Source organism: Peromyscus eremicus, chromosome 1, assembly GCF_949786415.1.
Source record: "Peromyscus eremicus chromosome 1, PerEre_H2_v1, whole genome shotgun sequence".
Lineage (NCBI taxonomy): Eukaryota > Metazoa > Chordata > Mammalia > Rodentia > Cricetidae > Peromyscus > Peromyscus eremicus.
The window spans coordinates 103,071,301-103,097,027 of NC_081416.1; the positions used below are offsets into that span (position 1 = coordinate 103,071,301).

Below are 25,727 nucleotides of genomic sequence, written 5' to 3' on the forward strand. Positions count from 1 at the left end.
GATGAGGTGATACAGTTGTGTAATCCTGGCACTTAGGATGGTAAGGCAGGAGGATTGTTACTTGGAGGAAAATCTAGGCTTTTGTTGAATTAGAGATCAACCTGGGCTACACAGCAAGTTCTTGTCTCCAAAAAAAGGTTTCCTTTTGGGTGGGGCCTGTGGTGAGTGTAATATATCATGGGAGGAGTACACGTCAGAGCAAGGAGTTACACCCCAAGTCGGGAAGAAAGAGAAGGTAGTGTGATGGTTTGAATGAAAATGGTCTCCATAGGTTCATAGAGAGTGACACTATTTGAAGGCATGGCCTTGTTGGAGTAGATGTGGCCTTGTTAGAGGAAGTGTGTCACTGGGGGTGGGCTTTGAGGTTTCAGAAGCTCAAGCCAGGCCTAGTGGCTCACTGTCTTTTCCTGCTGCCTGTGGATTCAGATGTAGAACTCTCAGCTCCTTCTCCAGCACCATGTCTGCCCAGATACCACCATGCCTCCTACCATGATAGTGGACTAAACCTCTGAACTACAAGCCAGCCCCAATTCATTGTTTGCCTTTATAAGATTTGCAGTGGTCATAATGTCTCTTCACAGTAATCAAAACCCTAAGATAGATAGACAGATATAGGGAAATAGACACACAAGTATTTTCAGTGAGCTAAGGACCTCCCACCACTCATCTCTTAAAGGCTCCATCCTGGGAAGCAAGGCTTTAATTCATGGACCTTTGGGAAACATTTATCATCCAAAGTATAGCTAGCTGCTCATTCCCTGGCTCATACATGACCATCTTTTCACTGTGCTCTCATGTGGTAGAAAGGGCAAGGGCATCCTCTACATTTTCCTTTATAAGGTCACTGATCCAATGACAAGTTTCTACCTTCAACCAGAGTACCTTTCAAAGGTCTTCCCTTAGAAAGCTGATGCCTGCCTATAAAGAACTTGTCTTAGTCAGGGTTACTGTTGCTGCGATGAAACACCTTGAGCAAAGCAACTTGAGGAGAAAAGGGTTTATTTGGCTTACTGTGGTGATATTTTATTTGTGTACCCCAGTAAAGCTTATCTGGGGATCAGAGGAAAAAGCCAGTCACTGTATTAAACATGGAGGTCAGGCAGTGGTAGCACACACCTTTAATCCTAGCATTCAGGAGGCAGAGATTCATCCCGATCTTTGTGAGTTCAAGGCCACACTGGGAACAGAGCCAGGAGTGGTGGCACATGCCTTTAATCCCAGTGCTAGTTAACCATAGAGATCTGGAGGTCTCTATCTGGAGGACAGATAGACAGGAAGTGATAGAGCTGGGTGGAAAGAGGAAATGATGTAGCTGGGTGGAGAAAAGGAAGATGGCAAAGCACAGAAAGGATATAGGCGTGAGTATACAGGAAGTAGCTCTCTCTGGAGGCTGAGGAGTTCGTAAGGTGAGGTTGGCTGTGGCTTGCTCTCTGATCTCTCAGTTTTCACCCCAATATCTGGCTCTGGGTTGTCTGTTTGTTTGTTTGTTTTTTTAATAATAAGACTGTTTAGCATTTGTCTTACAGCTTATACTTCCACATCACTGTTCATCATCAAAGGAAGTCAGGACAGGACCTCAAACAGCAGGAACTTGGAGTCAGGAGCTGATGCAGAGGCCATGGACCAGTGCTGCTTACTGGCTTGTTCTCCATGGCTTGCTCAGCCTTCTTTCTTCTAGACCCCAGGACCACCAGCCCAGGGATAGCACCACCCACAGTGGGCTGGGCCCTCCCATATCAATCACTAATTAAGAAAATGCCCTACAGCCCAGTCTTATGGAGGCATTTTCTCAATTGAGGTTCCCTCCTCTCAGATAACTCTATCTTGTGTCAAGTTGTTATAAAACTAGCCAGCATAGAAATAGTGACTTGTTTTTGTTTTTGTTTTTGTTTTTTATGCTACAGAAAAAAGTTGGAGCAGACTTGATTTAAAGAGCAAGGCAGAGCCAGGCGGTGGTGGCGCATGTCTTTAATCCCAGCACTCGGGAGGTAGAGCCAGGCGGATCTCTGTGAGTTCGAGGCCAGCCAGGTCTACAGAGTGAGAGCCAGGACAGGCACCAAAACTACATGGAGAGACCTTGTCTCGAAAAACAAACAAACAAAACAAAACAAAAACAAAACAACAAAAAAGCAAGGTAGAGCACCTTCACTTATCAAACGAGTGGCAGAGATGGAGACATCTCACTCTGGGCTCCAGAACTCTGTGCACCTCTCTTCCCAGCTTACCAGTGACCCCACATGGGTGGTTTGAAATCAACCACCTGAGCACACTTGTGCCATGGGAACTGGTGAAGGCCCCAGAGGGGTGGCTACTTAGCAAGGCCACACTGTGGGTGAACAACTGATGATAAACACCTCCCTGAGGTATAGGGTGGCTCAAGGGGGTTGGGACTCATCTGTCTGGTGGAGTCAAGAAAGTGGAGCTCATGTGGTGAAGGGGCAGCCCAGACAGAAGTGGGAAATAGCACAACATATCCTAGGCTTCTGGAAAGGAAACTGTGGATACGAAGGAGCTGGGTAGCCTAGGAGTTACTAAAGGACACTTATTGCATAAATTCAACACAACACTGGGGTTGGGGAGAGAGGGCCCTTTGTTCTTTAGCTGGATCGATCCCCAGAGGTTCTCAAATGGGGCTTAACTGGGCCTTTACCCAGCTCAGTAAAAGGGAACCTAGACCTTGGCAGGGTGAGGGGGACCTGGCATAACAGAGAGTGACTTGGAGTACTCTAGGCTACCAGCTAACTGGGAAATGGCAGCAGAGGGTTAGAAATGCTCTGGGACTCGGGGGCAGGGGCGAGCGAGGGTCAGACACTCAGGGTTCAGATCACGACCCAGGGTTCGAGACTGGCTGGCAGAACCACTCTCCAAGCCCGATTGGTCACCCTTTGGTTCAGGTGGGACCTGGGAGCTGTGGGTGCTCAGAGATCCTCTGGCTTCCACTGCCCAACCTTTCTCCTCAGGGTCTCCAGACTGCTTGAGTATCACTAGGTGACCTCCACTGCTCGGCCTTTGCCACACTGACCCAAAGGTGACTGAGGGAGACCGAGGGCACCCAGCTGTCTGGGCAGATGGGGCTGTTAAAGCCAGGATCTTTAGGACCTAGAAAGCAGCCTGGTCTCTGCCTTTGCTAGGCTTGTTATCAAGGCTCCCCCCCCCCCCCCCTTTTGCTCTGGGAAATGATCACAGGGCCTTGTTTCCCTGCCAACCACTGCCACCAGCCCTGAGCCCCGGGACACCTAGGCAGACACAGATGGTCAGTGTGAAGAGACTGCAGTCCAGAAAAGGGATGGGTGGTGCTCTGGCCACAAGCAGACCTTGGCTAACCCCCCACTGACAGAGCCTGTTGGGAACAATTCATAAAAGGAAGCTGGAATTGAGTAAATTCTAATAAATGCTCTGATTCAGGCTACATCGTGACTAATAAAAGACATGGTGGGGATGGCGGCACTGAGGTGGAACACTGTGGTGTAGGCCAGGGACTCCATGGCCACTTCTACACAGGGAGCACGGACCCGATGGCAGAGCAGGGTCACGAGGCTTGGCTTTCTTAGAAATGGAGGGATCATTTGGTGGTCCTGAGGGTGTCAGGTCACAGAATGGTACCTAAGGCGGCAGGCCATTGCTGGCCTTCAAGCATGCAGGGACCCCGCAGGGGCAGGCCGCGTGCAGTGGTCATCAAGGAGTGCTGGAGTTCCCGTCGGCACCCTTTCCTGACCATACGCTGCTGCATGTGTGGGAACAGAGAGCCGAGAGCGGACAGGGATGAAGCTCGGCAGTAGTAAAGCTAAGCTGACTATGGGTGAGCTCCCTCTGGGAGCGAGGGGCTCAGAACAGGCCCCCCCCCCCCTCCACTGCAGCGGCCCCAGCTACACTGCTCTGGGCTCCTCCTCCCTCCCATCTCTGCCGGGCGTCTGGCTGCACTCACCTGTGATGTGGGCCTGGAGAGACGGTTGAGTGCACCCCCTGTCCCCACCACACCCCCAAGCAGTGGCTGTTGGGAGCCCCCCCCCCCCACGCCTCTCCTGCACTCAGTGCATTCCGTGCATGTTCTGTCCATGGCTGACCCGCTTTCCACCATCCCCAAAGTTCTTTGTGGGAAGAACTGACCTCTTTCCCACATCCCCACAGCACGTGTGAGGAGCCCATTTCTAGGCTTGTTGGCTAACTCTGCCCACACAGTGGTCCACCGTAACTACCCACTGAGAGAGCATCCGCTGAGCTGTGTTCCAGGACCAGCTGGAATTCCCACCAACTCCTTTAAGGTGCCTGGGGCAGGGGTGTTGACCAGTGAGGAAACAATCGCAGAAGCTCAGTGACGTGGTCAAGGATCTACCAGTACCCACGGGAGCCAATTCATACCTGGTCCATCTGATTTAAGACTGGAGATTCCCCGCTCTGGAAGCAGACACAAAGTAACTGTCATTTACCGTTTATTCTCACATACATTATTTTCTTTGATCCTCACAACAGTCCTGTGAGGTAGGTAGGGTTATGTATTACTATATGCCCATTTCGCAGATGAAGAAATGGAGGTGGCTCAGTGAGGCGAGTGACTTTTATAGTCAAATAGTATGTTAGTGGCTTCACAGGTTCTGTACTTGCTCTAAGGTCAAACTATAGAATTAGGAAGCACCAAAAAGATGGAGAAAGCAGTTTTATGGAGAAAAAAAGGGGAGGGGCAGTGTTGATTTCTGAGGTGTTTTTTTTTTTTTCCCTTGACTTAATTGGCTATGATCACAGCTTCTGTTGTCCTGATTGGTTCTCTGAAGAACTTTCCAGAGTACTACTGGTATGGTGGCTCAAGACAGCCACAGAGAAACTTCTGGGTCCTGCTGTAGGGAGCGAAAGGCCTTTAGTGCCTCACGACCAGGTTTTGCCTCTGCCTATGGAAACTCCTCATTCACAGGGTATAACTGTGGAAGCCCTTTGCTCTGTCCACCCACGGATCCTGTTCCAGGCTTCCCTGGCTGTGTCTGGAGCTTGTCCGCAGTGGGGGAAGATTCTGGGACTCTCGAAGAAGTTATGGTCAATCCAGGGATGAATCACAATGTACAGTTTAGAGGTCCATAAGGTACCTCGCCTGTTGGGAAGTAGTGGTCTGGGGTTTCTTGCCCTTAATGTATCCCAGGGCAGCCCATAGGTAGTTAGGACCAGACAGTGTGATGGGGAAGGCTGCTTTCTTAAGAGAAGTGTTAGGGCTGGAAATCTGCTCCGGGGCACTGTGGTAGTACAGAGCACTCCTGTACTCCTTGCTGAAGACCGTTCTCCAAAACCCTAGATCTCCTCAGTCAGCGGTCTTCTTCCAGCCAGACACAATCAGGCATGCTGAGCCATGGCTGGTGGGGAAGGTTGATGAACTGGGGGCCATGAACAAGGCAAAGCCATATAAAAGAGGGTTGGCTTAGGAGAGAAAGGAGCTAATCTTGCTAAAGACAAATTGTAAAGGGAATCTGAGTTCTGAGTAATGGTATCGTCAAAGTGTCTAGTCAAAGCAAGGACACACATCTGAGTGAAAAGGGAGACCTAGCACATGGACCCAGCAGGAAGGTTGTGGGTCAACACTGAAAGGACTTTCTAACCACCACCATGGCTCAACCTTGGCAAGAGCTGCCCTGAGAACAGTGAGCTTTCTGTCACCAGGGGGTATGCAAGGTGGCATAAGTGATCCCTTGGAGGTACTCAAGGAGAGGCACTCATCCCCAAATGTCCTGGGGTGTCCTAGAAGAAGGGGAAGAACTAAAAACTACTGGATTATTTTCCAACCCTGAGAGTTCATAACATAGTGGTTTAACCGACTGGTTTTGGTGATACTTCCAATTCATGGGAAAAGGATCATGAAAGTCAAGCGAAAGGCTGGGTCCTTCATCATCTTGGCTCCAATACCATCACATCTCTGCAGGGAAAACCACCAACTTCTGAAGCCAAGAATCCTTCAATTCAGCCTCTTCAGAAGGGTCACCCCTTCCTGCTGAAGACACTCACTCCTGTAGGCCATGGGACAGCTCAACTTTCTCCCTGAGTGGAGTGGCAAAGGGTTCTGGGAACATATTCCATTCCAAACCACCCAACCATGGTTGCCTTTGGGCAAAGGTGTCCTGGTACCTGGACGCGTCCTCCAGAACAAAGAGCAGGTGTGATGGGAGTTGCATTTGCTGTACATGTTATGTCCTAGGAAACTAACAGAAGCCTCTTGTTCCCACCCTACCCCTCGGCAGCCAGGGCTCTCTCTGGAGATGGGAGGCACTGACTAGGGGTATGGTGATTACCCATGAGAAAACTGCCCCTCCTTTGTCCCAGCCAGAGTCCTCCTGTGAGCTCCTCTTGTATGTATCAGCTGACTTTTAACTTGTCATAATAAACTACCCATTGCCAGCTCAAAATGGCAAGAAAAGGTGGTTCTGTTTAGAGGACATGTGGATTCCAGAAGGTGGACTTCATCATGTGGAATCAAGTCCTGCTGTGCAATTAATACAGATTAGTATAGCTCCCTGCCTCGTGCCACCGGTGAGACCCTCTCCTCAAAGCCTTGGCTGACATGAGCTTCTTGGGGACTCCTTCCCCAGTGTGGCTAGGGTCTTTTTACCTGTACCGGATTAACCGAATGATCTTGTTGTTCATGAAGTCCAGAGCGTGTGGATGGGAAGAGTCGATGCAGAATCCATCACTCAGAGCGATTTTCAGTACCTCCTCCACAAAGACCTGGAAGCTGTTGATCTGCTTGTTGGCGGGCACTACCCACAGCCTTTTGAGGTTCTGCTTGGTGTACTCTTCCTCTGGAAGGCCTTCCACATTAGCCACCCAGTCAAGAGTCAGGTGGTTGGGGTCCTGCGAGTGGCTGGTGATAGAGGAGAGATTGCCATTGGAACAGTAGAAGAGCTTAGAGCCAAGGAGCTTGAGGAAGAGGCAGGATGTGCTGAAGATGTTGGCGTTGAACACCTCCATGCTGGAGGAAGACAGGCTGTAGATCTGGGGTGCCTCCCGCACGGTGAAGTGGACTGTCTGCACACGCTGCTTCAGCGTGATGTTGAGCATGGCATTCTTCTCTGCCTTGGAGAGTTCTACCTCCTTCTCCTGCAGGGCCTCAATCAGGGGCTGGACCTGGTAGAAGTCAGCTTCCCTGCGGAGCAGGCCCATCTCCTGGAAGTCCTCCGGCAGGTCCAGGTGGGACGTCCGCAGGAAGTTGAGGATGTAGCGGAACACTTTGCCATCACGGTCAATGAAACAGTTCCCTTGGCTGTCCCTCTTGGTGGGCATCTTCCCACTGAACATGGCACCCAGCATGGAGTCAGGGAAGCTGGTCAGAGTTGCCAGTGAGGTTGTGTAGAGCTTCCCCCCAACATTCAGTGTAATGGGGTCAGACATGGTAGGAGGCCAGGTGCCTGGAAATAGTTCTAGATGGGTAAATGAGAAAAGGGTTATTATCCAACCGTATCTATAGTCACAGTCCTTAATTCCTGACTACAAGTCGAGCCGACATTGAGGGTGAAATGTATTTATGCCTGATGAATGGCTGATAACTGCTACACATTAGACTCACAAGGGAAGACAAGCATGTGCGCGTGTACACACACACACACCTGTGTCCTAGTACTCGTAGGAATTTTTTGAAAAGTCTCCTTGGTGATTCAAATGTTCAGTGAGGCTGGAGAGCCACTGTGGAAGAAAGGAAAACATGCCTGGGTAAAGGCTCCCTGAATACTTTTATGAATATTAACTTGCATACATAACAATCCTGTCATCTTTGGGCATAGACAGTGTCATCATTCATCCCTGTTGCAGACAAGGACAGCTGGGCCAAGACTTATTCCTGGCTTAGAAAAATGAGTGCTTTGGCAGGATTCAAACTCAAGTTCTTTTTGTGTAAAAGAAAAATGTGTAAATGATTACTAGCTAGAGAATGTTATCTTTTGAAGTACTTAACAAACGCTTTGTGATTGGGCTCAGAACTCTCACTGCATTCAAAATGAATTATTTTTCTCTTTCAATTTACAAATAATTCTAACTAGTGCCATTTTCATCTATCTACCAGAACTACCATGGATCACTTAGTTTCTGGCCTCCAAATGACAATCCTTTTTGGACACCACCCCCACAATACCAATCTACTCTGCCATGAAGATGCTCTTTTCATTCCTTAACCATCTGAAGCTGATTGCAGAGCAGTGTTGCTCCTGAAGATGCCTTACCCACTCTTTAAAAACACCCTTGGCTAGAGATGGTACAGCTCTTAGAGCATTCATTGCTCTTGCAGAGGACTGGGGTTCAATTCTTAGCACTCACAAGGTGGCTAACAACTACCTGTAACTCCAGTTCCAGAGGATCTAATGCCCTCTTCTGGCCTCTGAGGGCACTGCATGCATGTGGTGCACAGATATACATGCAGGCAGACTATTCATACATATCAAATAAAAACAAGTGAAATATTTTTGAAAGATAATAAAAACACCCCTCACTGCCTCCCAGCCTCCAGCATCTAGAGCATGAGCCTCCTTTAACTGTAAGCCCTGGATCTAGCATCTTTTTAAGTTTCTTGAGAGCATGAGCTCTACCCTCTCAGCTTCTATAGGAAACATATTGAATGGATTCAACAGTGTTACCGCGAGAGTGGAGGTGGGGAGACCAAGAGAAATGAACCGTAGTACTGCCCTACACAAGAACCTATGCTGGGGAGTGTGGGGGAGGGCAGACAACAGACAGTGAAGGTGTACGACAAGACAGAGGCATGAAGAGCTGGGGGAGATGAGTCCGGGTACAGCATGCTGTGCACACAGGTCCATGGGGGTGGGGTCAGCAGAGGCAGCAAACACTTCTCTGTGTGCTGGTCATTTGAAGAGTGTGTCTACAATGAGACCCCCTTTCTGGTGGGCAAAGATGCCCAGCTGCTTTGTCCATCTGGCTGGAAGGACTTGCAAGTCGTTCCGAGTCTAATGGGGCATTTTGATGCTGCAGAAAAGCATCAACCATCTGGAGTGTCTGAAGAGGAACCAGCCCACGATGAAGTTACAAAACTCTTGGCAGGAACATGGTGCAGATGGGCTGTGAGACACTGGGGAGGTCCAACAGAGCTGGGTGCAGGCAGCTGTGAAGGGGTGGAGGCCAGCACTTGGTAACAGCAGCTGGGAAGGGGGCTTGGGGCTTACAGCTGAGTCAGGCACAAACAGGACCCAGGAGTGGGTCACCCTTACTCAGGATTAGATGAACTAATCCAGAATCTTCTTTCTCTTTCTCCTTTCCCATTCCTGGACTCTGGTCCCTTTTTTCTTTTGGACAACACCCTGCATATTTTAGTTTTTCTGTCCTTGAGAAATGTCGCTCCCACCCCCGCATTTCTCAAACACTGCACTTCAAAAGCCCAAACTGCTTTGTGAAGTAGTTCAGCTCCACAGTCTTAGGGATCAGGAGGGCTGAACTGTATTTCTAGACAGTTCTGTGGTCCAAAGACTCTGGATCTCATCCTCTTCAGGTGTTAGTGCAGAAGTGCTGGGGTGGGGAGAGGTGGAGCCACAAAGCATTCCTGGAGATCTAGGGTGGTGCTGAACACTGTTTCTCGGCTTGCACAAAGCACAGAGAATGGTTTCATAGCTCTCAGGCCTTTGAGGACGGCAACAGTTTCAGCTGGTAGGAGCAGAGGTAGGCGAAGAAGGCAGGCCTCCTGCCCTAACCTAGGGAACCTTCTATGGGGTCTGCTCCAGACCCACTGAGGCATACAGCAGTCTTCTAAGGCCCCACAGTCAGTGGGTCACAGTGTCCCCCATAACAAGCTCACAGGCTCTGGTGTAAAAGGCACACTAACGTGACACAAGGGGCAGGAAATGGCACCTCTAGAGGGCCAAAGATTTCACAAGTGAGATAGTTGCAGTAGTGATGAACTAATACCACCGAGCTACAGCCTCACGTGTGCCCAGCTGCCTCTTGGTCATCTCTACCAGATATTCACCAGGTACCAGAGCTCAGCAGAATTCCTCTGCACCAGACCCACTGGGAACTCTTCTTGGCCACCGGCTGCTGAAAACAAGCCCTGGGATCTTGAGCACTACAATGTGTCTTGAACCCATTTTTATAAGTACTGCAGGCCTCATCCCTGTGCCCTAGTCTACACCCTACATCTTCCCTTGGCTTTGTCTTCCGTCTGTTCTCTATTCTGGTCTCAGACCAGATTCTCCTGAAGCACTAGTCCCCATCCAAACCACTTCACCCTTCCACTCATCCCAAACCCCACCTCGCTATACATTCTGGGCTCTGGTACTCACCCTTACACCTGCCTTGTCTGCTGTTCATACACTTTCTGCCTCTTAGTTAGGGTTTTTATTGCTGTGAACAGACACCATGACCACAGCAACTCTTATAGGGAAAACATTTAATTGAGGGGACTCGCTTACAGTTTCAGAGGTTCAGTGCATTATCATCACGGTGGGGATCATGGCGGCGTGCAGGCAGGCATGGTGCTGGAGAAATAGCCAAGTGTCTTACATCTTGCAGGCAACAGAAAGTTGAACTGACACTGAGGAAAGCTTGAGCAAAGATGACCTCAAAGCCTGCCCCCACAGTGACACACTTGCTCCAACAAGGCCACGCCTCCTAATAGTGCCACTCCCTATGGGGGCCATTTTCTTTCAAACCACCACATTCCACTCCCTGGCCCACAAAGGGTTATAACCATATCATAATGCAAAAATGCATTCAGTCCAACTTGAAAAATCTTCATAGTCTATAACAGCCTCAAACTTATTTCAAAGTTCAAAGTCTCTTCTGAGACACATGGCAAACTCTTAACTGTAAAGACCTATAAAAATAAAAAAATCATGCTGGGTGGTGGTGGTACACGCCTTTAATTCCAGCACTGGGAGGCAGAGCCAGGTGGATCTCTGTGAGTTCAAGGCCAGCCTGGTCTACAGAGCAAGATTCAGGACAGGCACCAAAGCAGATCATATACTTCCAATGTATAATGGCACAAGATACATATTACCATTCCAAAATGCAGGGAAGGGAGCACAGTAAGGAAATACTGCAAGACTGAAAACCAGCTAGGCAAACTCCAAACTCCAAACTCCAAACTCGGCATCTCCATGTTGATGTCAAGGCTCCTTTCAGCTTTGCTGACTGCAGCACACTTTTTTCTCTTGGGTTCCACTACCAGTTAGTAGCTCTCCTTGGCAGGTATCCCATGATTCTGGCATCTCCAACATCGTGGGTTCTCCAAGGCAATCCAGGCTTTACCTCCACAGCTTCATGCAATGGCCTCTCTACTGGGCCTCCATTCAGGGATACCCCTGACACTTGCCTGGCCTTAGCAGCTTTATTCCATAACTCTTTCTTCTATCCTTAACTCTAAAGCCAAAACCATGTGGCTGAAGCTGCCAAGTTCTGCTGCTTGCTAGGGCTGGAACATGGTCCTTCATTCAATTACATCCTCACCACAGTTCTGTCTTTCATTGCCTAAGCTTGGCTGTCCTTGAACTTTCTCTTTAGACTGGCCTCAAACTCAGAGATCCACCAGCCTCTGCCTTGCCAGTGCTGGGAATAAAGGTGTGCCCCACCATACCCTGCTCTAAGCTTTTCTTTAGTTTCTTTCTACAAGTTGGAAACTTAACTGGGTAGGATCTTGCCTTAAGGTCACTACTCCCTTTATCTTTCTTAATCTGTTTATCTCCTTGAACACAGAATTCAGCTCTATTCCACTCCCTGGTACTTTTTTTCTCCTTAAAATTTTCATTTTGTAATTTACCCTGCTCAGCTTGCTCCTTTTCATTAAAGCTACCATTAAAAAAAATGACAGAGTAGCCAGGTGGTGGTGGCGCATGCTTTTAATCCCAGCACTCCAGAGGCAGAGGCAGGTGGATCTCTGTGAATTCGAGGCCAGCCTGGGCTACAGAGTGAGTTCCAGGAAAGGTGCAAAGCTACACAGAGAAACCCTGTCTCGAAAAAACCAAAAAATAAAATAAAATGACAAAGTCTATACTAGTAGGCTGTTTTGAGATTTCCTCTGCCAAGGGAATTAAATTAAAAATTCTTCACTTTAGCCTCAGGCAGACTCTTTGTACAAGGGCAAAAGACAGTCACTTTCTTCACCAAAATATCACAAGAACGATCTGTAGGCAACATACTAAACTCCTCTGAAACCTCTTGAGCAAGGCCCCAAAGGTTCAAATAACTCTTAGTACCCCTGTCTTCCATGCTCCTACTAGTATGGCCCTGAAGTAGTGCTTAAGGCATTTCACTGCTTTCTAAACTCAAAGTCCAAATTCCTCCAAACACACCCATGGTCAGGCCTGTCAGAGCAATACCTGACTCCTGGTACCACCTTCTATCTTAAGGTTTCTATTGCTGTGAAGAGACACCATGACCACATGACCACGGCAACTCTTATAAAGAAAACATTTAACTGAGGCTGGCTCACAGTTTCAGAGGTTCAGTCCACTATCATCATGGTGGGGAGCAGGCAGACATGGTACTGGAGAAATAGCCAAGTGTTCTACATCTTGCAGGCAACAAGAAGTCCAACTGACAGTCACACTGAGGGAAGCTTGGGCAAAAGAGACCTCAAAGCCCGCCCCCATAGTGACACACTTCCTCTAACAAGGCCACACCTCCTAATAGTGCCACTCCCTTTGGGGACCATTTCTTTCAAACCACCACATCCTCCATCTTTTCTACTGTCAACTTGTAAGGCCTAAAGTAGGAGCCAGTGCATCTGTAAGGCTCCACCCAAATTTCCCATGTTAAGAGCTTCCTTCTCACTGGGTATGGTGGTTCATACTTTTAATTCTAGTACTCAGGGAGGCAGAGACAGGAGGATCTCTGTGAGTTCAAGGCCTAGTCTGTATAACAAGGTCCAGGCCATACAGGGTTACACAGTGAGTTCCTGTCTAGACAGACAGACAGACAAACAAACAAACTCTCTTCTGAGGGCTTCAATCCTGCTCAGTTTGGTGGTTCAAGCTTGTAATCTTTGCTACTTGAGAGGTTGAAGCTGGAGGATTTTAAGTTCAAGGCTAGCATGGCCAACTTAGCAGGTCCCTGTCTTAAAATTAAGAAGGGCCAGGCTATACCTCATTAGAAGAGTGCTTAGCATGCAGAAAACCTTGGTTCAATCCCCAGGACTGGAAAAAATGAAGTCTCTTGCCCCCAACATATCTAACCCTTTCTCTAGCTTTGAAGAACATCTGATGAGCTACAAATTTTATTAGGATGTGTAAATGATGCTTAATTTGGAGCAGCAGTGTGTCTGTCTAGGGAGTTACAGGTATTATCCCAGGAGGTTGAAGCCAATTACAATGTTCAGGCCAAAGAAGACAAGACACATCCTGGGTGAGAAGAAATCCCTGGCTCAGCATGCAGCCTGCCTGCCCATGTTTCTTTGCACCTCTTTTCTCTGTCTATAAAAGCCATTTCATCTGCCTGAGCTCCCAGGATGGTCTATCATGGCCTTCTCAGAGCTTCAGCCCTGAAAGAAACCTGATTTCCTTCTCACCAAGTTCTTGTCTCACAAGTACTGGTTTCTGAGAGGTGAACATACTCAGTCTTGGAATAGAAACCACATGACAAGGCCCAGACAGGATGGGGTATGCCTGTAATTCCAGCAGTTGGGAAGTGGAGGGTTGACTGTCTGACACCAGCTGTTCTAAGGCAATTTCCTCTGGGATAAAACAGTCCATCTTAGAAGGAAGGTCCAGACTGGAGGGGAGTTTACTAAGAGGCAGGATATGAAAAGTGAGACAAAACAAAAGGATGTTCTGAGTCGGTGGTTCTCAAGCTCCTAAATGCTGTGACCCTTTAATATAGTTCTTCATGCTGTGGTGACCCCCAGCCATAAAATTATCTCCCTTGCTACTTCATAACTGTAATTTTATTTGTTATGAATTGCAATGTAAATATCTGTGTTTTCTGATGACCTTAGGCGACCCCTATGAAAGGGTTGCTACCCACAGGTTGAGAAATGCTGTTCTAAGCAGAGGTGAAACATTCTATCCTGTAGGGAAGCTTTTTTTGTTTTTGTTTTTGTTTTTTCAAGACGGAGTTTCTCTGTGTAGCCCTGGCTGTCCTAGAACTCTTTCAGAAGACCAGGCAGACCTCAAACTCACAGGGATCCACCTGCATCTGCCTCCTGAGTGCTGGGATTAAAGCTGTACACCACCACCGGCTGGCTATAGGGAAGCTTAAGCCCCAAAGGTAAATAATTCAAAAGCTCCAGCAAGTCCCTGAAACTGACTAGGTTCACTAGGCCTCTCCCTCCTCAAGCATATAGGAACTATATGGACTGCATCACTACCCATTAGTGGTATGGAATTAAAATCACAAATACTATGGTAAGTCTATGAAAATAAATCTGCTCATGAAAAAAATTGGCAATTCCAAATGTTGGTGAGCACACAGCAGTGGAGAGTGGCAACACACTGCTGATAAGAAGGCAAGAACGAATCTCCTGTTGTCATGTGACCAAGTGGTTCCACCCCTGGAAAGAGGAAGCTGTACGCTATGGAGTCCTGTATGTTAATGTCTAACGCAGCTTTGTTCATGATGGCTCAAATCTAGAAACTACTAAAATATAAACAAATTATGCTGCAGTCATATAATGGACTGTGACTCAGAAATATACATTATATATAACTCTTACACACACGTTTGCCATATAGATGAATATAGATGAAAAGAATAACCACAAGTGAAAGAAGCCAGCCTCAGAAATGTGCATGTGCATGATTCTATTTGTGTAATATTCTGAGAAGGAAAACTAGAGACAGAGATCTGCTAGTGGCCAGGCCAGGGAGAAGGCATGGGCTATGAAGAGGCACGAGCAAATATTTTGGAGTGACAGAAATTCTGCATATCTCGATGTCATGGTGGTCAAAACTTAAATAATTATAACTTAAGAAGAACGTGTTTCATTGTGTATAAATCATCTCTATAAACTGGAACAGAGAATGTTATAGCATATTAATGAGTCATGAAATCAATACAGGAAGTGGGCTGTGACCAGTTACATCTATTGCTATGAGATTTCTGTTTCAGTTATATGTGGGTACTTGATCATAAAATGATTCCCCAAAGTGAGACACTGGCATGCTGGGTGCTTTACTTAAAACCAGAATTATGGTAGGGAAGATAAAAGAAAAAGCTCCATTCTTTGAAGGTGAGAACTGAATCTCTGAAATAAACTGTCAGTAGAGAGGTTCATAGGAGGAAAAACATGTAAATACAAGTACCACAAATAGACCCCAAAGAAGGGCTAGATTACTGAAGTCTACATAGTATCCCAAGTAACAGACAAGAATAGGGGCTGCGGGCTTGCCACACAAGTTGTGTGTGGGGGAAGATGCTTAGATGGTAAATAATGATTATCTCAGGTAATAAAAGCTGTCTAGAGCTATTCCCAGAAGAATGGGTGACAACCTGTGATAAAATATGTTTGGGCACTGGGTATGGTATTTCTTCGTCTATTCTGTGATTCAGTTCATCTTTCAGGATGAGGAGCCAACAGCTAGGGAGCTATTCAAGGCAATTCTTAGTCTTTGGTCGTGTAAGGAACCTTCAGAGAAAGCCCCTTCCTGCACCTGGAAGAAGAGCTAAAAGCCAGAAGGGCAGGGGGTCACAGAGGCTTTGGTTTTCTTTTAATTCAAAGCACTCAGCATGCCATGTCACACTTTGGGGAATCATTTTCTGAGCCCCCTATCCCTTTGAGAATGACAGGACTCATGTCTACATAGTCACTTTTTTTTTTTTTTTCCTCGAGACAGGGTTTCTCTGTGTAGCTTTGCACCTTTGGTAGCCCAGGCTGGCCTTGAACTCACGGAGATCCACCTAGCTCTGCCTCCCGAGTGCTGGGATTAAAGGCATGCGCCACCACCGCCCAGCCCTACATAGTCACTTTTTAGCACACAGTAGGTCTAAGTGGACTGATATAGTAAGAACTATGCATCCTGGTCCTGTCTCTCAGTCTAGGCCAGAGTTCTAAAATGTTCATTATTTCCTTTTGGTGTATTACTGATCTTGCCTCCACTCCTGAAATACACATGAAAGGGGCATCTTCCGTTAATCTTAACAAGCCCTGCCACCACAGTGGTTTATGTCAACAGGTGATGTCTGGGCAGCCCTTAAGGATAGTGGCTGGTTGCCAGGGAAACCAGCTATAGAGGGCTGAAATTTCACCTTCACCTTCCAGCAGGGACTGGAGAGCGACAATCACCAAGGCCAAATGATTTAATCAGCATGTTCACATACTGAGGCCTCCACAAACACCCAACAACAGGTTTCGGAGTCGGTGAACCCAAGGAGATACCAGGTGAACGGGCACCTGGTGGGAATGAAGCTGCCGGCCTTTTCTCCATACCCGGCCATGTGCACTTCTTCCCCTGGCCTCTTCTGAATTATCCTTCTACAACAAGCTAAGAGTCTACTAAGCAGACTGTCTTCATGAATTTTGCAGGCCATTCTCACAGAGTGAGTTCCAGGATGACAGCCAGGGCTACACAGAAAAACCCTGTCTTGAAAAACTAATACATAGATAGATAGACAGACAGACAGACAGACAGATAGACAGACAGATAGATAGATACATAGATAGATAGACAGATAGATAAATAGATGGATAGATGTTACCTTGGTCATGGTTCCTCTTCATAGCAGCAGAACAGTGACTAAGATGGAGGCAGGGATGTAACTCAGTGGTAGAGTACTTGCCTGGCATGTGAGGCCCTGGGTTCAGAAAGTGGTGCTTATGGGCTGAGTTGTACAGCTCAGGAGCATCTCCCAAATACATGCAGCCCTGGTTTCCATGCCTAGCACTACAGATAGACGAAACTGGTAAGGAGAGCCATAAGCAACAGAAGGCGTTAATAGCCTCGAAAAGTCTGAAACCTCTTGAAGCATCTTGTTCAAATACTGCTCTGCAGCCTGCTTGGCAAGCCAGAGGCTGCCACCTGTTGTTGGGTCTCACTTAACACTCGGCAGCTCTTTACTCATTTAATTAACTGCTTTCATTGTTGGTGGTGGGGATCAATCTAGGATCCCATGCATGTTAGGCATACATTCTATCACTGAGCTACATCCCCAGCATTCATATACATACATATTTTTTTTCTGTTTTGTTTTGTTTTGTTTTTTGTTTTATTTGTTTATTTGAGACAGGGTTTCTCTGTGTAGCCCTAGTTGTCTTGGAACTCATTCTGTAGACCAGGCTGGCCTTGAACTCACAGAGATCCTCCTCCCTTCCAAGTGCTGGGATTAAAGGCGTGTGCCACCACTGCCTGGCTTATATATTTATTTTTGTATTGTGGGAGATAAAACCCATGACTGTGGGAATGTGAGAAGGTCTCACTACTGTGCTATATCCTACTTTAATAATGCTATATAGAAAAGCAGAAGGAATGGGTCTGTGGGTTCAATGCTTTCCTCCATGCCTTTACAAGCACACCTTGAGGTGGTCCAGGACACATCACCTTCAGATACGACCACATGAAGCCAGAATACGCCACGTTCCCTTTGGTATATTGATCGTTTAGTTATTTTGAGAAAGTGCAGACATAGGAGCAGCTCTGGACAGATGCACTTGGAGGAAGAGAACTTGCAATCACAAAAGAGACTCATTAGGAAGAGAGCTACTCGGAGACGGCTATTGTCCCCTGAGACTTTCATCTGTATCATCTGCATAAGAAGATAACCCATATTCACTACACATTTCCTTCCCCCACTCTCCCACAATTCCCCACCACTGTCAGAAGCTCAGGCTCATCTTCCTCTCTCTAGCTCAAGATGCTGTATAAACTTAATCACAAACTCTTTGAGCCTCCTATCTGTGGTACACACACCAAATGTGTACACACTAAGCAAAATGGGCTTTCTCCTGTTCTGCTTTAGCTCTCCTAGGCATCAAATACCCACTTTTCTTTCCTACTATTACCCTCTCCAGTTTGTACATGAGGGAAACTGAGGCTCAGAGAGGGCAAGACATGCTCAAGGTCACATATCCAGTCAGTGGAGAAGCTGAGATCTGAATCCAATGCTGAATCTTACACCTCTGCTCACTTCCTTCTGTCACGGGACCCCAGTGTGCAAGGAAAGCAAGAGATGCCCACATCATCATGCTCTGTGTACACCAGCTTGGAGCTCTGCCCACTCAAACCTGAGGACAGGGGAACAAAACCCCAGGATGACAAGATGACAAACAGCTCCTGCACAGTGCAGATCCACTGAACAATCAAAACCTCTCTATAGCAACCCAGGACTGAAAAAGCAACATGCAAAAACCAGGTCTTTAAAGGCCAGATTCACAAGGTAAATGAGGATGCAAACTGAATCAGGAAATACAAGTTCCAAACCATAGCCTCTGTGTGTGAATGAACAGTTCTCTCATGAAGGTATCCCCGGCCACTTAAAACACAGGAAAAAACAAACAAACAAACAAACAAACACCCTCAAACATCCAGCCTCTCTCCCTCTCTGGGTAAACCACAGGCACCAAACCAGGAGATGGTAGCTCCTTGATCCACTTGGCCAGGGTGCCCCACCTGGCTCTGTGGGAAGGAGCAATTTTAGTCCAAGGCCTGAAAATCATCATCTGCAACCTTTAATTAAGACCCCTGAAATAGAAATCTTTGAGATGTTCCGTAAGAGCTGTGGCCTGCAATCCTCAGTCCTTGCAGACTCCGGGAGGGAGGTGTGTTGAACAGAGCGGCCTCTTTAAGCTCCGAAACACCACATCAAGGGAAAGCATTACCTCCACTTTACAAAGGGGGGAACTGAGGCTCAGGAGATTAGATAGCTTGCCCAAAGCAGTGGCAGGCTGTGTGTCAAGGCCACTTTGTCAGCAGGGTGTGCACGCTGCAGCCTTTGGGAGTGAAGGCCTTTGCCATAACTACCACCTCAACTTGATTCTGATCCGTATGCCAGGAGCCAGAGCATGACTATTTCCAGAGGGAACTATGACATGCTCAGAGCCATGTGGGGCATTTTCCTGAAGATTATTTCATTAAGATGGCACAACGGCAGTATGATTATCATCCTGGTTCTAGAATTATAAAAGCAAAGCCCAGAAGAGTGAAGACAGCTAGCTACTTAAGACCACATACTGAGAGGAGGCTGGGCCAGATCTCCAAATGAGGACTCTTGAGCCTGTGCCCTGGCCCATACCAGAAGCCACAGCATTTCGGTAAGGACCAGAGAGAGAATTTGAATAAGGCTTGAGATGCTTCTGAGAGGAAAACAAAAGACTGACTGGTGCTAGAGATCAAACCAGGACCCTGTCAGTGGTGGGCAAGTGCTGTACCACTGAGATACTGAGCCCCAAACAAAAGACATTACGGTTGTCCTAAAAGAATAATAAGGGCTAGAGATGTGGGGCCTTTTATGCGCTATCAGTGAGGACCAACTGTTGTAACAACCATAAACCTACTAAGTAATAATCCCTCTCCCTTCTCTGCTTCATTCACTCAGCCTAGAAATGATCTATAATCTATGAGCACACCTGCATGGGTCTTTATAGATAGCTCCTACAAGAAGAAACCAGGGCTTCCTCGAGAAATGAATGGTTCCTGGATTTTTTTAAGGGAAAGTTCCAGGTGAGTCTGGAACTTCTTTGGCCAGATAACAAAGAACAAAGACTAGTAAGTCCATGTCAGAAGAATATAGGAGCTGGCCTCAAGCACAAGTTTAGGATAATTTGAGTATCAAAATCATAACAATAATAGATTTTAGCACACTGAATTTTTTAATGGGTCCATAATATTACTGCAAAAAGAGAAAAAGGGGTCAGGAGGGAACAGGGAGTGAGAGAAAGGGGTGAGGAGGGAAGAGAGAGTGAGAAAGAAGAAAATGTTTTTCTAAAGGAAGGAAGAGGAGGCGAGTGGGAGGGCCTGGTGCCAGTCTTAGTTTCTCTTCCTGTTGCTGTGACAAAATGTCCTGACCAAAAGAACCAACGGAGGAGCTTATTCCAGATCATGGTTCAAGGTGCAGCCCGGCACGCGGGGCGTCAAGGGCAGCAGGGACTTGCCGCACAACACGTGGTCACACTGCATCCATAGTCAAGAAACACAGGGCAACAAACACCCAGTGCTGCTCATCGCCTTCCTCCATTTGCACAGTAAGGGAACGGTCCCACCCACTATTAAGATGGGTCTTGTGGCTGGATGTAGCGGCACTTGGGAGGCAGAGGCAGGCAGATCTCTGAGTTCCAGGCCAGCCTGGTCTACAGAGTGAGTTCCAGGTCCGCTAGGGCTACATAGTGAGACCCTGTCTTGAAAAACCTAAAAGATGGGTCTTGTGGTGGTTCAACAGGCTCAGGTGCTTGAATGCTTGGTCTCCAGTTGGTGGTGGTGTTTGGGTAGGTTTAGGAGGTGTGGCCTTGCTGGAGGAAGTATGTCACTGGGGGCGGGCTTTGAGGTTTTAAGAGCCGTGTACCATTCTCAGTCTGCTCTCTCTGCTTCCTCCTTGCAGTTCAAGATGTGAGCTCTCAGCTGTTCCTAATGCCAAGATGGACTCATCCCTCTGGATAAGCTCAAACAAATTCTTCTTTAAGTTGCCTTGGTCACAATTAAAATAATCAAGATAATCTCCCATTGTTAACATTCAGACCCGCCCCTTGGGGGCCTAGCCAATACTCAGGCAATACCTTGGCCTACTCAGGATCCTGACAACGTCCTGTGCTCATTGCTATGGGGTCTCTCTGTGCATGTGTGACTTCCCTTCATAAAAGGGAGGGAGCATCCCCTTTCTCTCTATCCCTATGAGGTCACATCTGCACTTCCTCTCTCCTCTCTTTCCTGTCTCTTTTTCTCTTCTTCCTCTTCTCTCCTCAGCTCCCTTCTCTCCCTCCCCCACCAACAAAACTCTCCATGTGAATGTGGTCTGTATGGTGTATCTCTCTCTCTCTGCAGCTCCCATCTGCCATGACCGCCATGTGCCATTTTTAAAATACAACATCCATGGCATTCCCAGAAGCACACCTCCCAGTTGATTCTAGATTCTGTCAAGCGGACAATTACCACTATCACAGTGGTACAGGTCTGTTTTCCCAGTACTTGGGAGGGAGAAGGAGGAAGAGCAGGAATTTAAGGCCAGCCTGGTCTACAGGAGATCCTGTCTCAACCTACTCTTCCACCCAAAATGAACACCAACTAATATAGAAGGAATGGTAGAATTAGAAAAATACCATTTTGCAGCCTTCAATGTTACCATTCGGGCAAAGATCATCAATGGATGTGGCATGGAAGGAACACATTGTCTAGAGCAGTGGGTCTCAACTATCTTAATGCCGTGACCCTTTAATACAGTTCCTCATTTGTGGTGACCCCCAACTATAAAATTATTTGCATTGCTACTTCATAACTGTAATTTTGCTACTGTTATGAATCGCAATGTAAATATGTGTTTTCCAATGGTCTTAGGTGACCCCATGAAAGGGTCATTCGACCCAAAGGGGTCGAGACCCACAGTTGAGAACCACTGGTCTAGGGAATTGTTACAGACATTTTCCCTGTTATCATGGAGACATCATGCTGTCATATTAACGACTAACCAAATGCTCATGGAGGCCCCTGATACCTGCCTTCTAGAGTGATGGAATCCGAAGTACACATTACCAAAAAGCCAGAAAAAAAATAGCCAGGATCTAATCATTAAAGGACTAATCAAATATACATAAAAAGTAAGACAGCTCTTTTCAGATTACATAATTTGCTCAAAGAGATGCAACTAAAGATGTTCGGTGAAAACCAATCTGGAAAAATTTTAATACCAAGTGCTAATTTGGTAACTATTATGTAGAAGAACACCACTATTAGGAGATATATATAAAATTATGAAAACTTTCTTTTTTCTAGACAAGGTCTAGAAAAGAACCCAGGCTGGCCTAGAAGCAATCTTCCTGCTCAGTGTCCCAAATGCTGGGATCACAGGCATGTGACACCATGCCTGGCTATGACAGTCACATTCTCTTCCCCCTCCTCTCACCCACTCTTTCCATGTCTCTCTCCTTTTGTGCGACAGGTCTTCCTAATGATGCCCTGCCTTAGCTGGTCTGGAGCTCCAGGTTCAAGTGATGCTCTTGCCTCAGTCTCCGGAGTAGCTTGTACTGTAGGGACAAACCACCAAGCCTGGCTTGTAAGTTAAGGTAGCTGGGAGATATGTGTACAGGTCTATGTGAAGACAGATGTGGCCAAGCCTGAATAGGTGAACGCAAGCTGACCTGGAATTTATAATAGGCTTGGCATTTGGAGGCTAAGATAGTCAACTAGGTCTAGAGTTGGGGAAGTTTCTGAGTGGGAGGTCCTTCTAGATGGACCTGTGGGAGATGTTCCACGGGAACAGCCTACCTATCTTCCACACTTTGAGATACGGCTGCCTGGGCCTTGTTTCTGCCTCTTTCTCCTGAGCCTAGAATCTGCTGCTGTTAGGTGGCAGGAAGGAAACTCCTGCTGGTTCATATGAGAGCTACTTCTACAGCCCAGGTGTGCTGAGCACAGGTGGAAAGAACCAGTGGGGCTTTCTGGGGTAAGTATATGGTTTTGGTCAGTGTTTGCTGTAGGCTCTGCCCTATACTAGCTGTAGAGCCCGTGACCAATTCCCAGGGAAGATGATGGTGGTCATGAAAACCATTAATAGTAATAATAAGGGTTACAGCTGACTCAGCAGTTCCAACGGGGCTAGCTATTCAACATGCTAATCTCTACTAATCTCATAGGTGAAGCAGGCACATTCTCTCTCTTTTTTGTTTTTGTTTTTGTTTTTTTTTCAAGACAGGGTTTCTCTGTGTAGCCCCATCTGTCCTGGAACTCAAGAGATCCACCTGCCTCTGCCTCCTGAATGCTGGGATTAAAGGCGTGCACCACCACTGCCTGGAGAAATAGATACTCTTGTAACTCTGCTTTATAGACCAGCCATGGCAGGCCATTTCCTTCCTCTGCAACTTGGCTTCTGTCATCCCCTATGCAGGGAACTTAGCTGCCAGGCCTCACATGTGGAATTCCTAGCTTCCTCTTCTTTGACTCCTAGAATTTTATGCTCATTCATTGGCACACCTAACCTAAGCTATTAGACAGATGCCTGGTCTCCCTGTTGGGGCTGGGAAAGCCCTCTCTAGCCCCAGAAACAGGCTGGGCAGGGGGCAGGAAAGACATTTTTTTTGAAACCTCATTTAGTTTGAATCATTTTCACCTTCCCCGACAGAACTCTGGAATCAAAGTCCTAAGACGAGGTCTCACTGACTGCTGGGCTGTAAAGGCAATAAAGGTTGCCATTGTGTAGTGGAGCGGACAGAGCACTGGGTAAATTTCAAAGTGAGTAATGCCTTGCAATCAACCAGCAACTTCCCCACCTAACCCAGTTAGATCACCAGGATAAGGACTCTGGCTCGAAGTCCCGCGGACTTCACCTTCACCCCCTCACCCCCAACAGCTGTATCTTTAGTCCTCTTGCCTTGTCCTGCCTCTAAGAGGCCTACAGGCTGCTCCACAGGACCAACTTAGCAAGAGAGTAAAGGTATTTTCTAGACTCAGTACACACACGGGACCCTGGAATTTGTGACCAACAGGGCAGAGGGGGAAAAGTGGGCTGGAAGAAGAAACCACCCAGCCAGATGCAATTTCCCTGCTTGCACAGAAATGCTTTGTCAAAGATGGTGCAGACTCCCCACAACCACCCTTCATCCTCATGCAGAACTTTCCTTAGCCATCTTGGCTAATTCTCCTGGTCCGTCCAGTGACCACTTCCTTTCAAGCGTTCTCTTCCTGTGATCTCCCCACGCCTCCCATCAGTGATAATGATAAACAAAAGGCTTTCAAATCCCTCCAGCCTGAAGACACCACAGGGGGGTTGCCTTATAGCTTGGTGGTTGGAGGAGTTGAGGGAACTGGTCCTGAAGCACAACTTTGGAAGGGTAGGGTATCAGAATATTTATTTCTTCTCTACACTACGCCGGACCAAACCCGTTTTCCCGGCCTGCGGAGAAAAAGGCAGGGTCTTTGAAGGCGTTTATGGCAAGTTACTTATCCGTGTCCCTCAATCGGAAACAAATATGGTGAGGCCTTTGCAGGATGCAAGAGGAGAATGAGTTTTGTGTGTGACGCACTGAGCTCCAAGGATGGGCTCTTTATTTCTAGTCACACGGAAAGAACGGTCCTGTGTCCATCCATAGGCCCTGGCCCACTGCTCAACTACACGCCCTGGGTTTGCCAGAGCTGGGAGGGGGTCCCTGTCATCCCTGTGGCTCGCCCTGCGCCCCTCCACCTAACCCAGCACCCATTCCACAGCTCAGGAACACGACCCCTCTGATCAGACAGGATGCCCCTTCTCATCTAGAGACCCCGCCCCTCTTCCCATCCACCAAAGGCTCCTCCCACAGCGCACCCCTCCCCAGCCCCGCCTCTCCGGTAGCTCTGTCCACCCCCCCACCTCGAAACGCGCCCCTCCCCCGCGGCCAAGGGCGGGGCTACCCCACTTCACTGATGAGAACAGCGAGGCTGCGACGGATGACATTTCACGGCAGGACAGGTGCCCCGAGGGCCCCATTATGCATCTGCTGGGTCCCGAGCTCCCCCTCACCCCGGCGCTCCTCACCCACCTCCAGCCCTCGCTCCGCAGCCTCCCCTCCAGCCAGCGCAGCTTCGCTAGGGGGCGGGCCGGGCGGGGGCAGGGGCGGGGCGTCCCGGACCGCGCGCTGGCCGCCGGGACTTGTAGTCTCCTTGTTGAACTTCGCCGCGCCGGGCGCCCCGCCCGGACTCCATCTCCCAGGAGCCAACGCAGAAAGCCAGCCCGCTACTGGCCCGCCCCAGCCGCACTCGGGCCAGCTGGCCTTAAAGGGAACACGGCCGGACTGGCAGCTCGCGGGGTAGCCCCCGCTCTGGCTCCGCCCAGTTTCCCGCACCTCGCCCCTCCCCCCCCGCTCCGTCCCGCAGCCCCGCGGCCGCGCAGCAGAGTTTCACTGCCCGGGTCCATCTAGGGCTATGCGGAGCGGGGTGGGTGGAGTTGGACATGACTGTGGCAGCAGCATCCCTCAGGTCTGGGACCCCTCTGTAGGGGAGCGGAGGACCCGCCCTGACCTAGCCTGGCCCAGCCTAGTCAAGCCTGGCCCAAGCGCCCCGCCCAGGAGTGGGTTCTGAGGTAAGGCCCGCTGAAGTCGGTGAGGTAAGGGGGCCCTGGGTGTGAGTGCTGGTGGCAGGGGGTGGGGGGACAGAGAGTGTTTCAAGGACCCCATACTTACCTACAGGGTTCTGAGAGCACGAGATGGGGAGGTGGGAGGTCTAGATTCTTCTGGGCCTTGCTGTGTGACCTTGGGCTAGTACTGCCCCTCTCTGAGCCTTAACCATCTTCATCAACTGAATATAGTAGAGGTGGTCCAGCTCCTGCCCCACTCAGTACTGGGAGCACACATACCTAGTACCATGGAGCTTGGCAATGTTTTTGTGGAGAAACCCCAGTCCCAGTCTGGGCTGGGCAGGGGTGCGGAGGCATAAGGAAGGGAGAGAGAGGGTCCAACGGGAGTACAAACCGAGGATCCAGAGGCTGTCTGGTGGTCTTAGTTTCCCGGAATCTGGGACCCTTGACAACCCTTGCAGATTGGAGAGCGGAAGCTTAAGCTCGAGTCTTCCCTCCCAGAAAGTCTGGGTTGGGAGTGGGGGCTGGGTCAGCCGAGGTTAGTGAGGGGTAGTCCTGTAGGCAGGGGTGAGCCAATCCCAGAGGTGGAACAATGGTCCTGTTACCTTCCCTTCCTCTCATTCCTCTTCAGTAACAGGGCACAG

At 48.4% G+C, this 25,727-nt stretch overlaps 1 protein-coding gene across 1 annotated transcript; it reads right to left on the reverse strand.

Moving 5' to 3' along the window:
- Positions 1 to 4,805: 4,805 nt before the first annotated feature.
- Kctd21 (potassium channel tetramerization domain containing 21) lies at positions 4,806 to 24,605 on the reverse strand. Its single transcript, XM_059271137.1, has 2 exons — positions 24,551 to 24,605; positions 4,806 to 7,391 (listed from the first exon to the last, which is right to left on the reverse strand). The coding sequence occupies exon 2, from the start codon at positions 7,360 to 7,362 to the stop codon at positions 6,580 to 6,582; it is 783 nt and encodes a 260-aa protein (XP_059127120.1). The 5' UTR covers positions 7,363 to 7,391; positions 24,551 to 24,605; the 3' UTR covers positions 4,806 to 6,579.
- Positions 24,606 to 25,727: the final 1,122 nt, after the last annotated feature.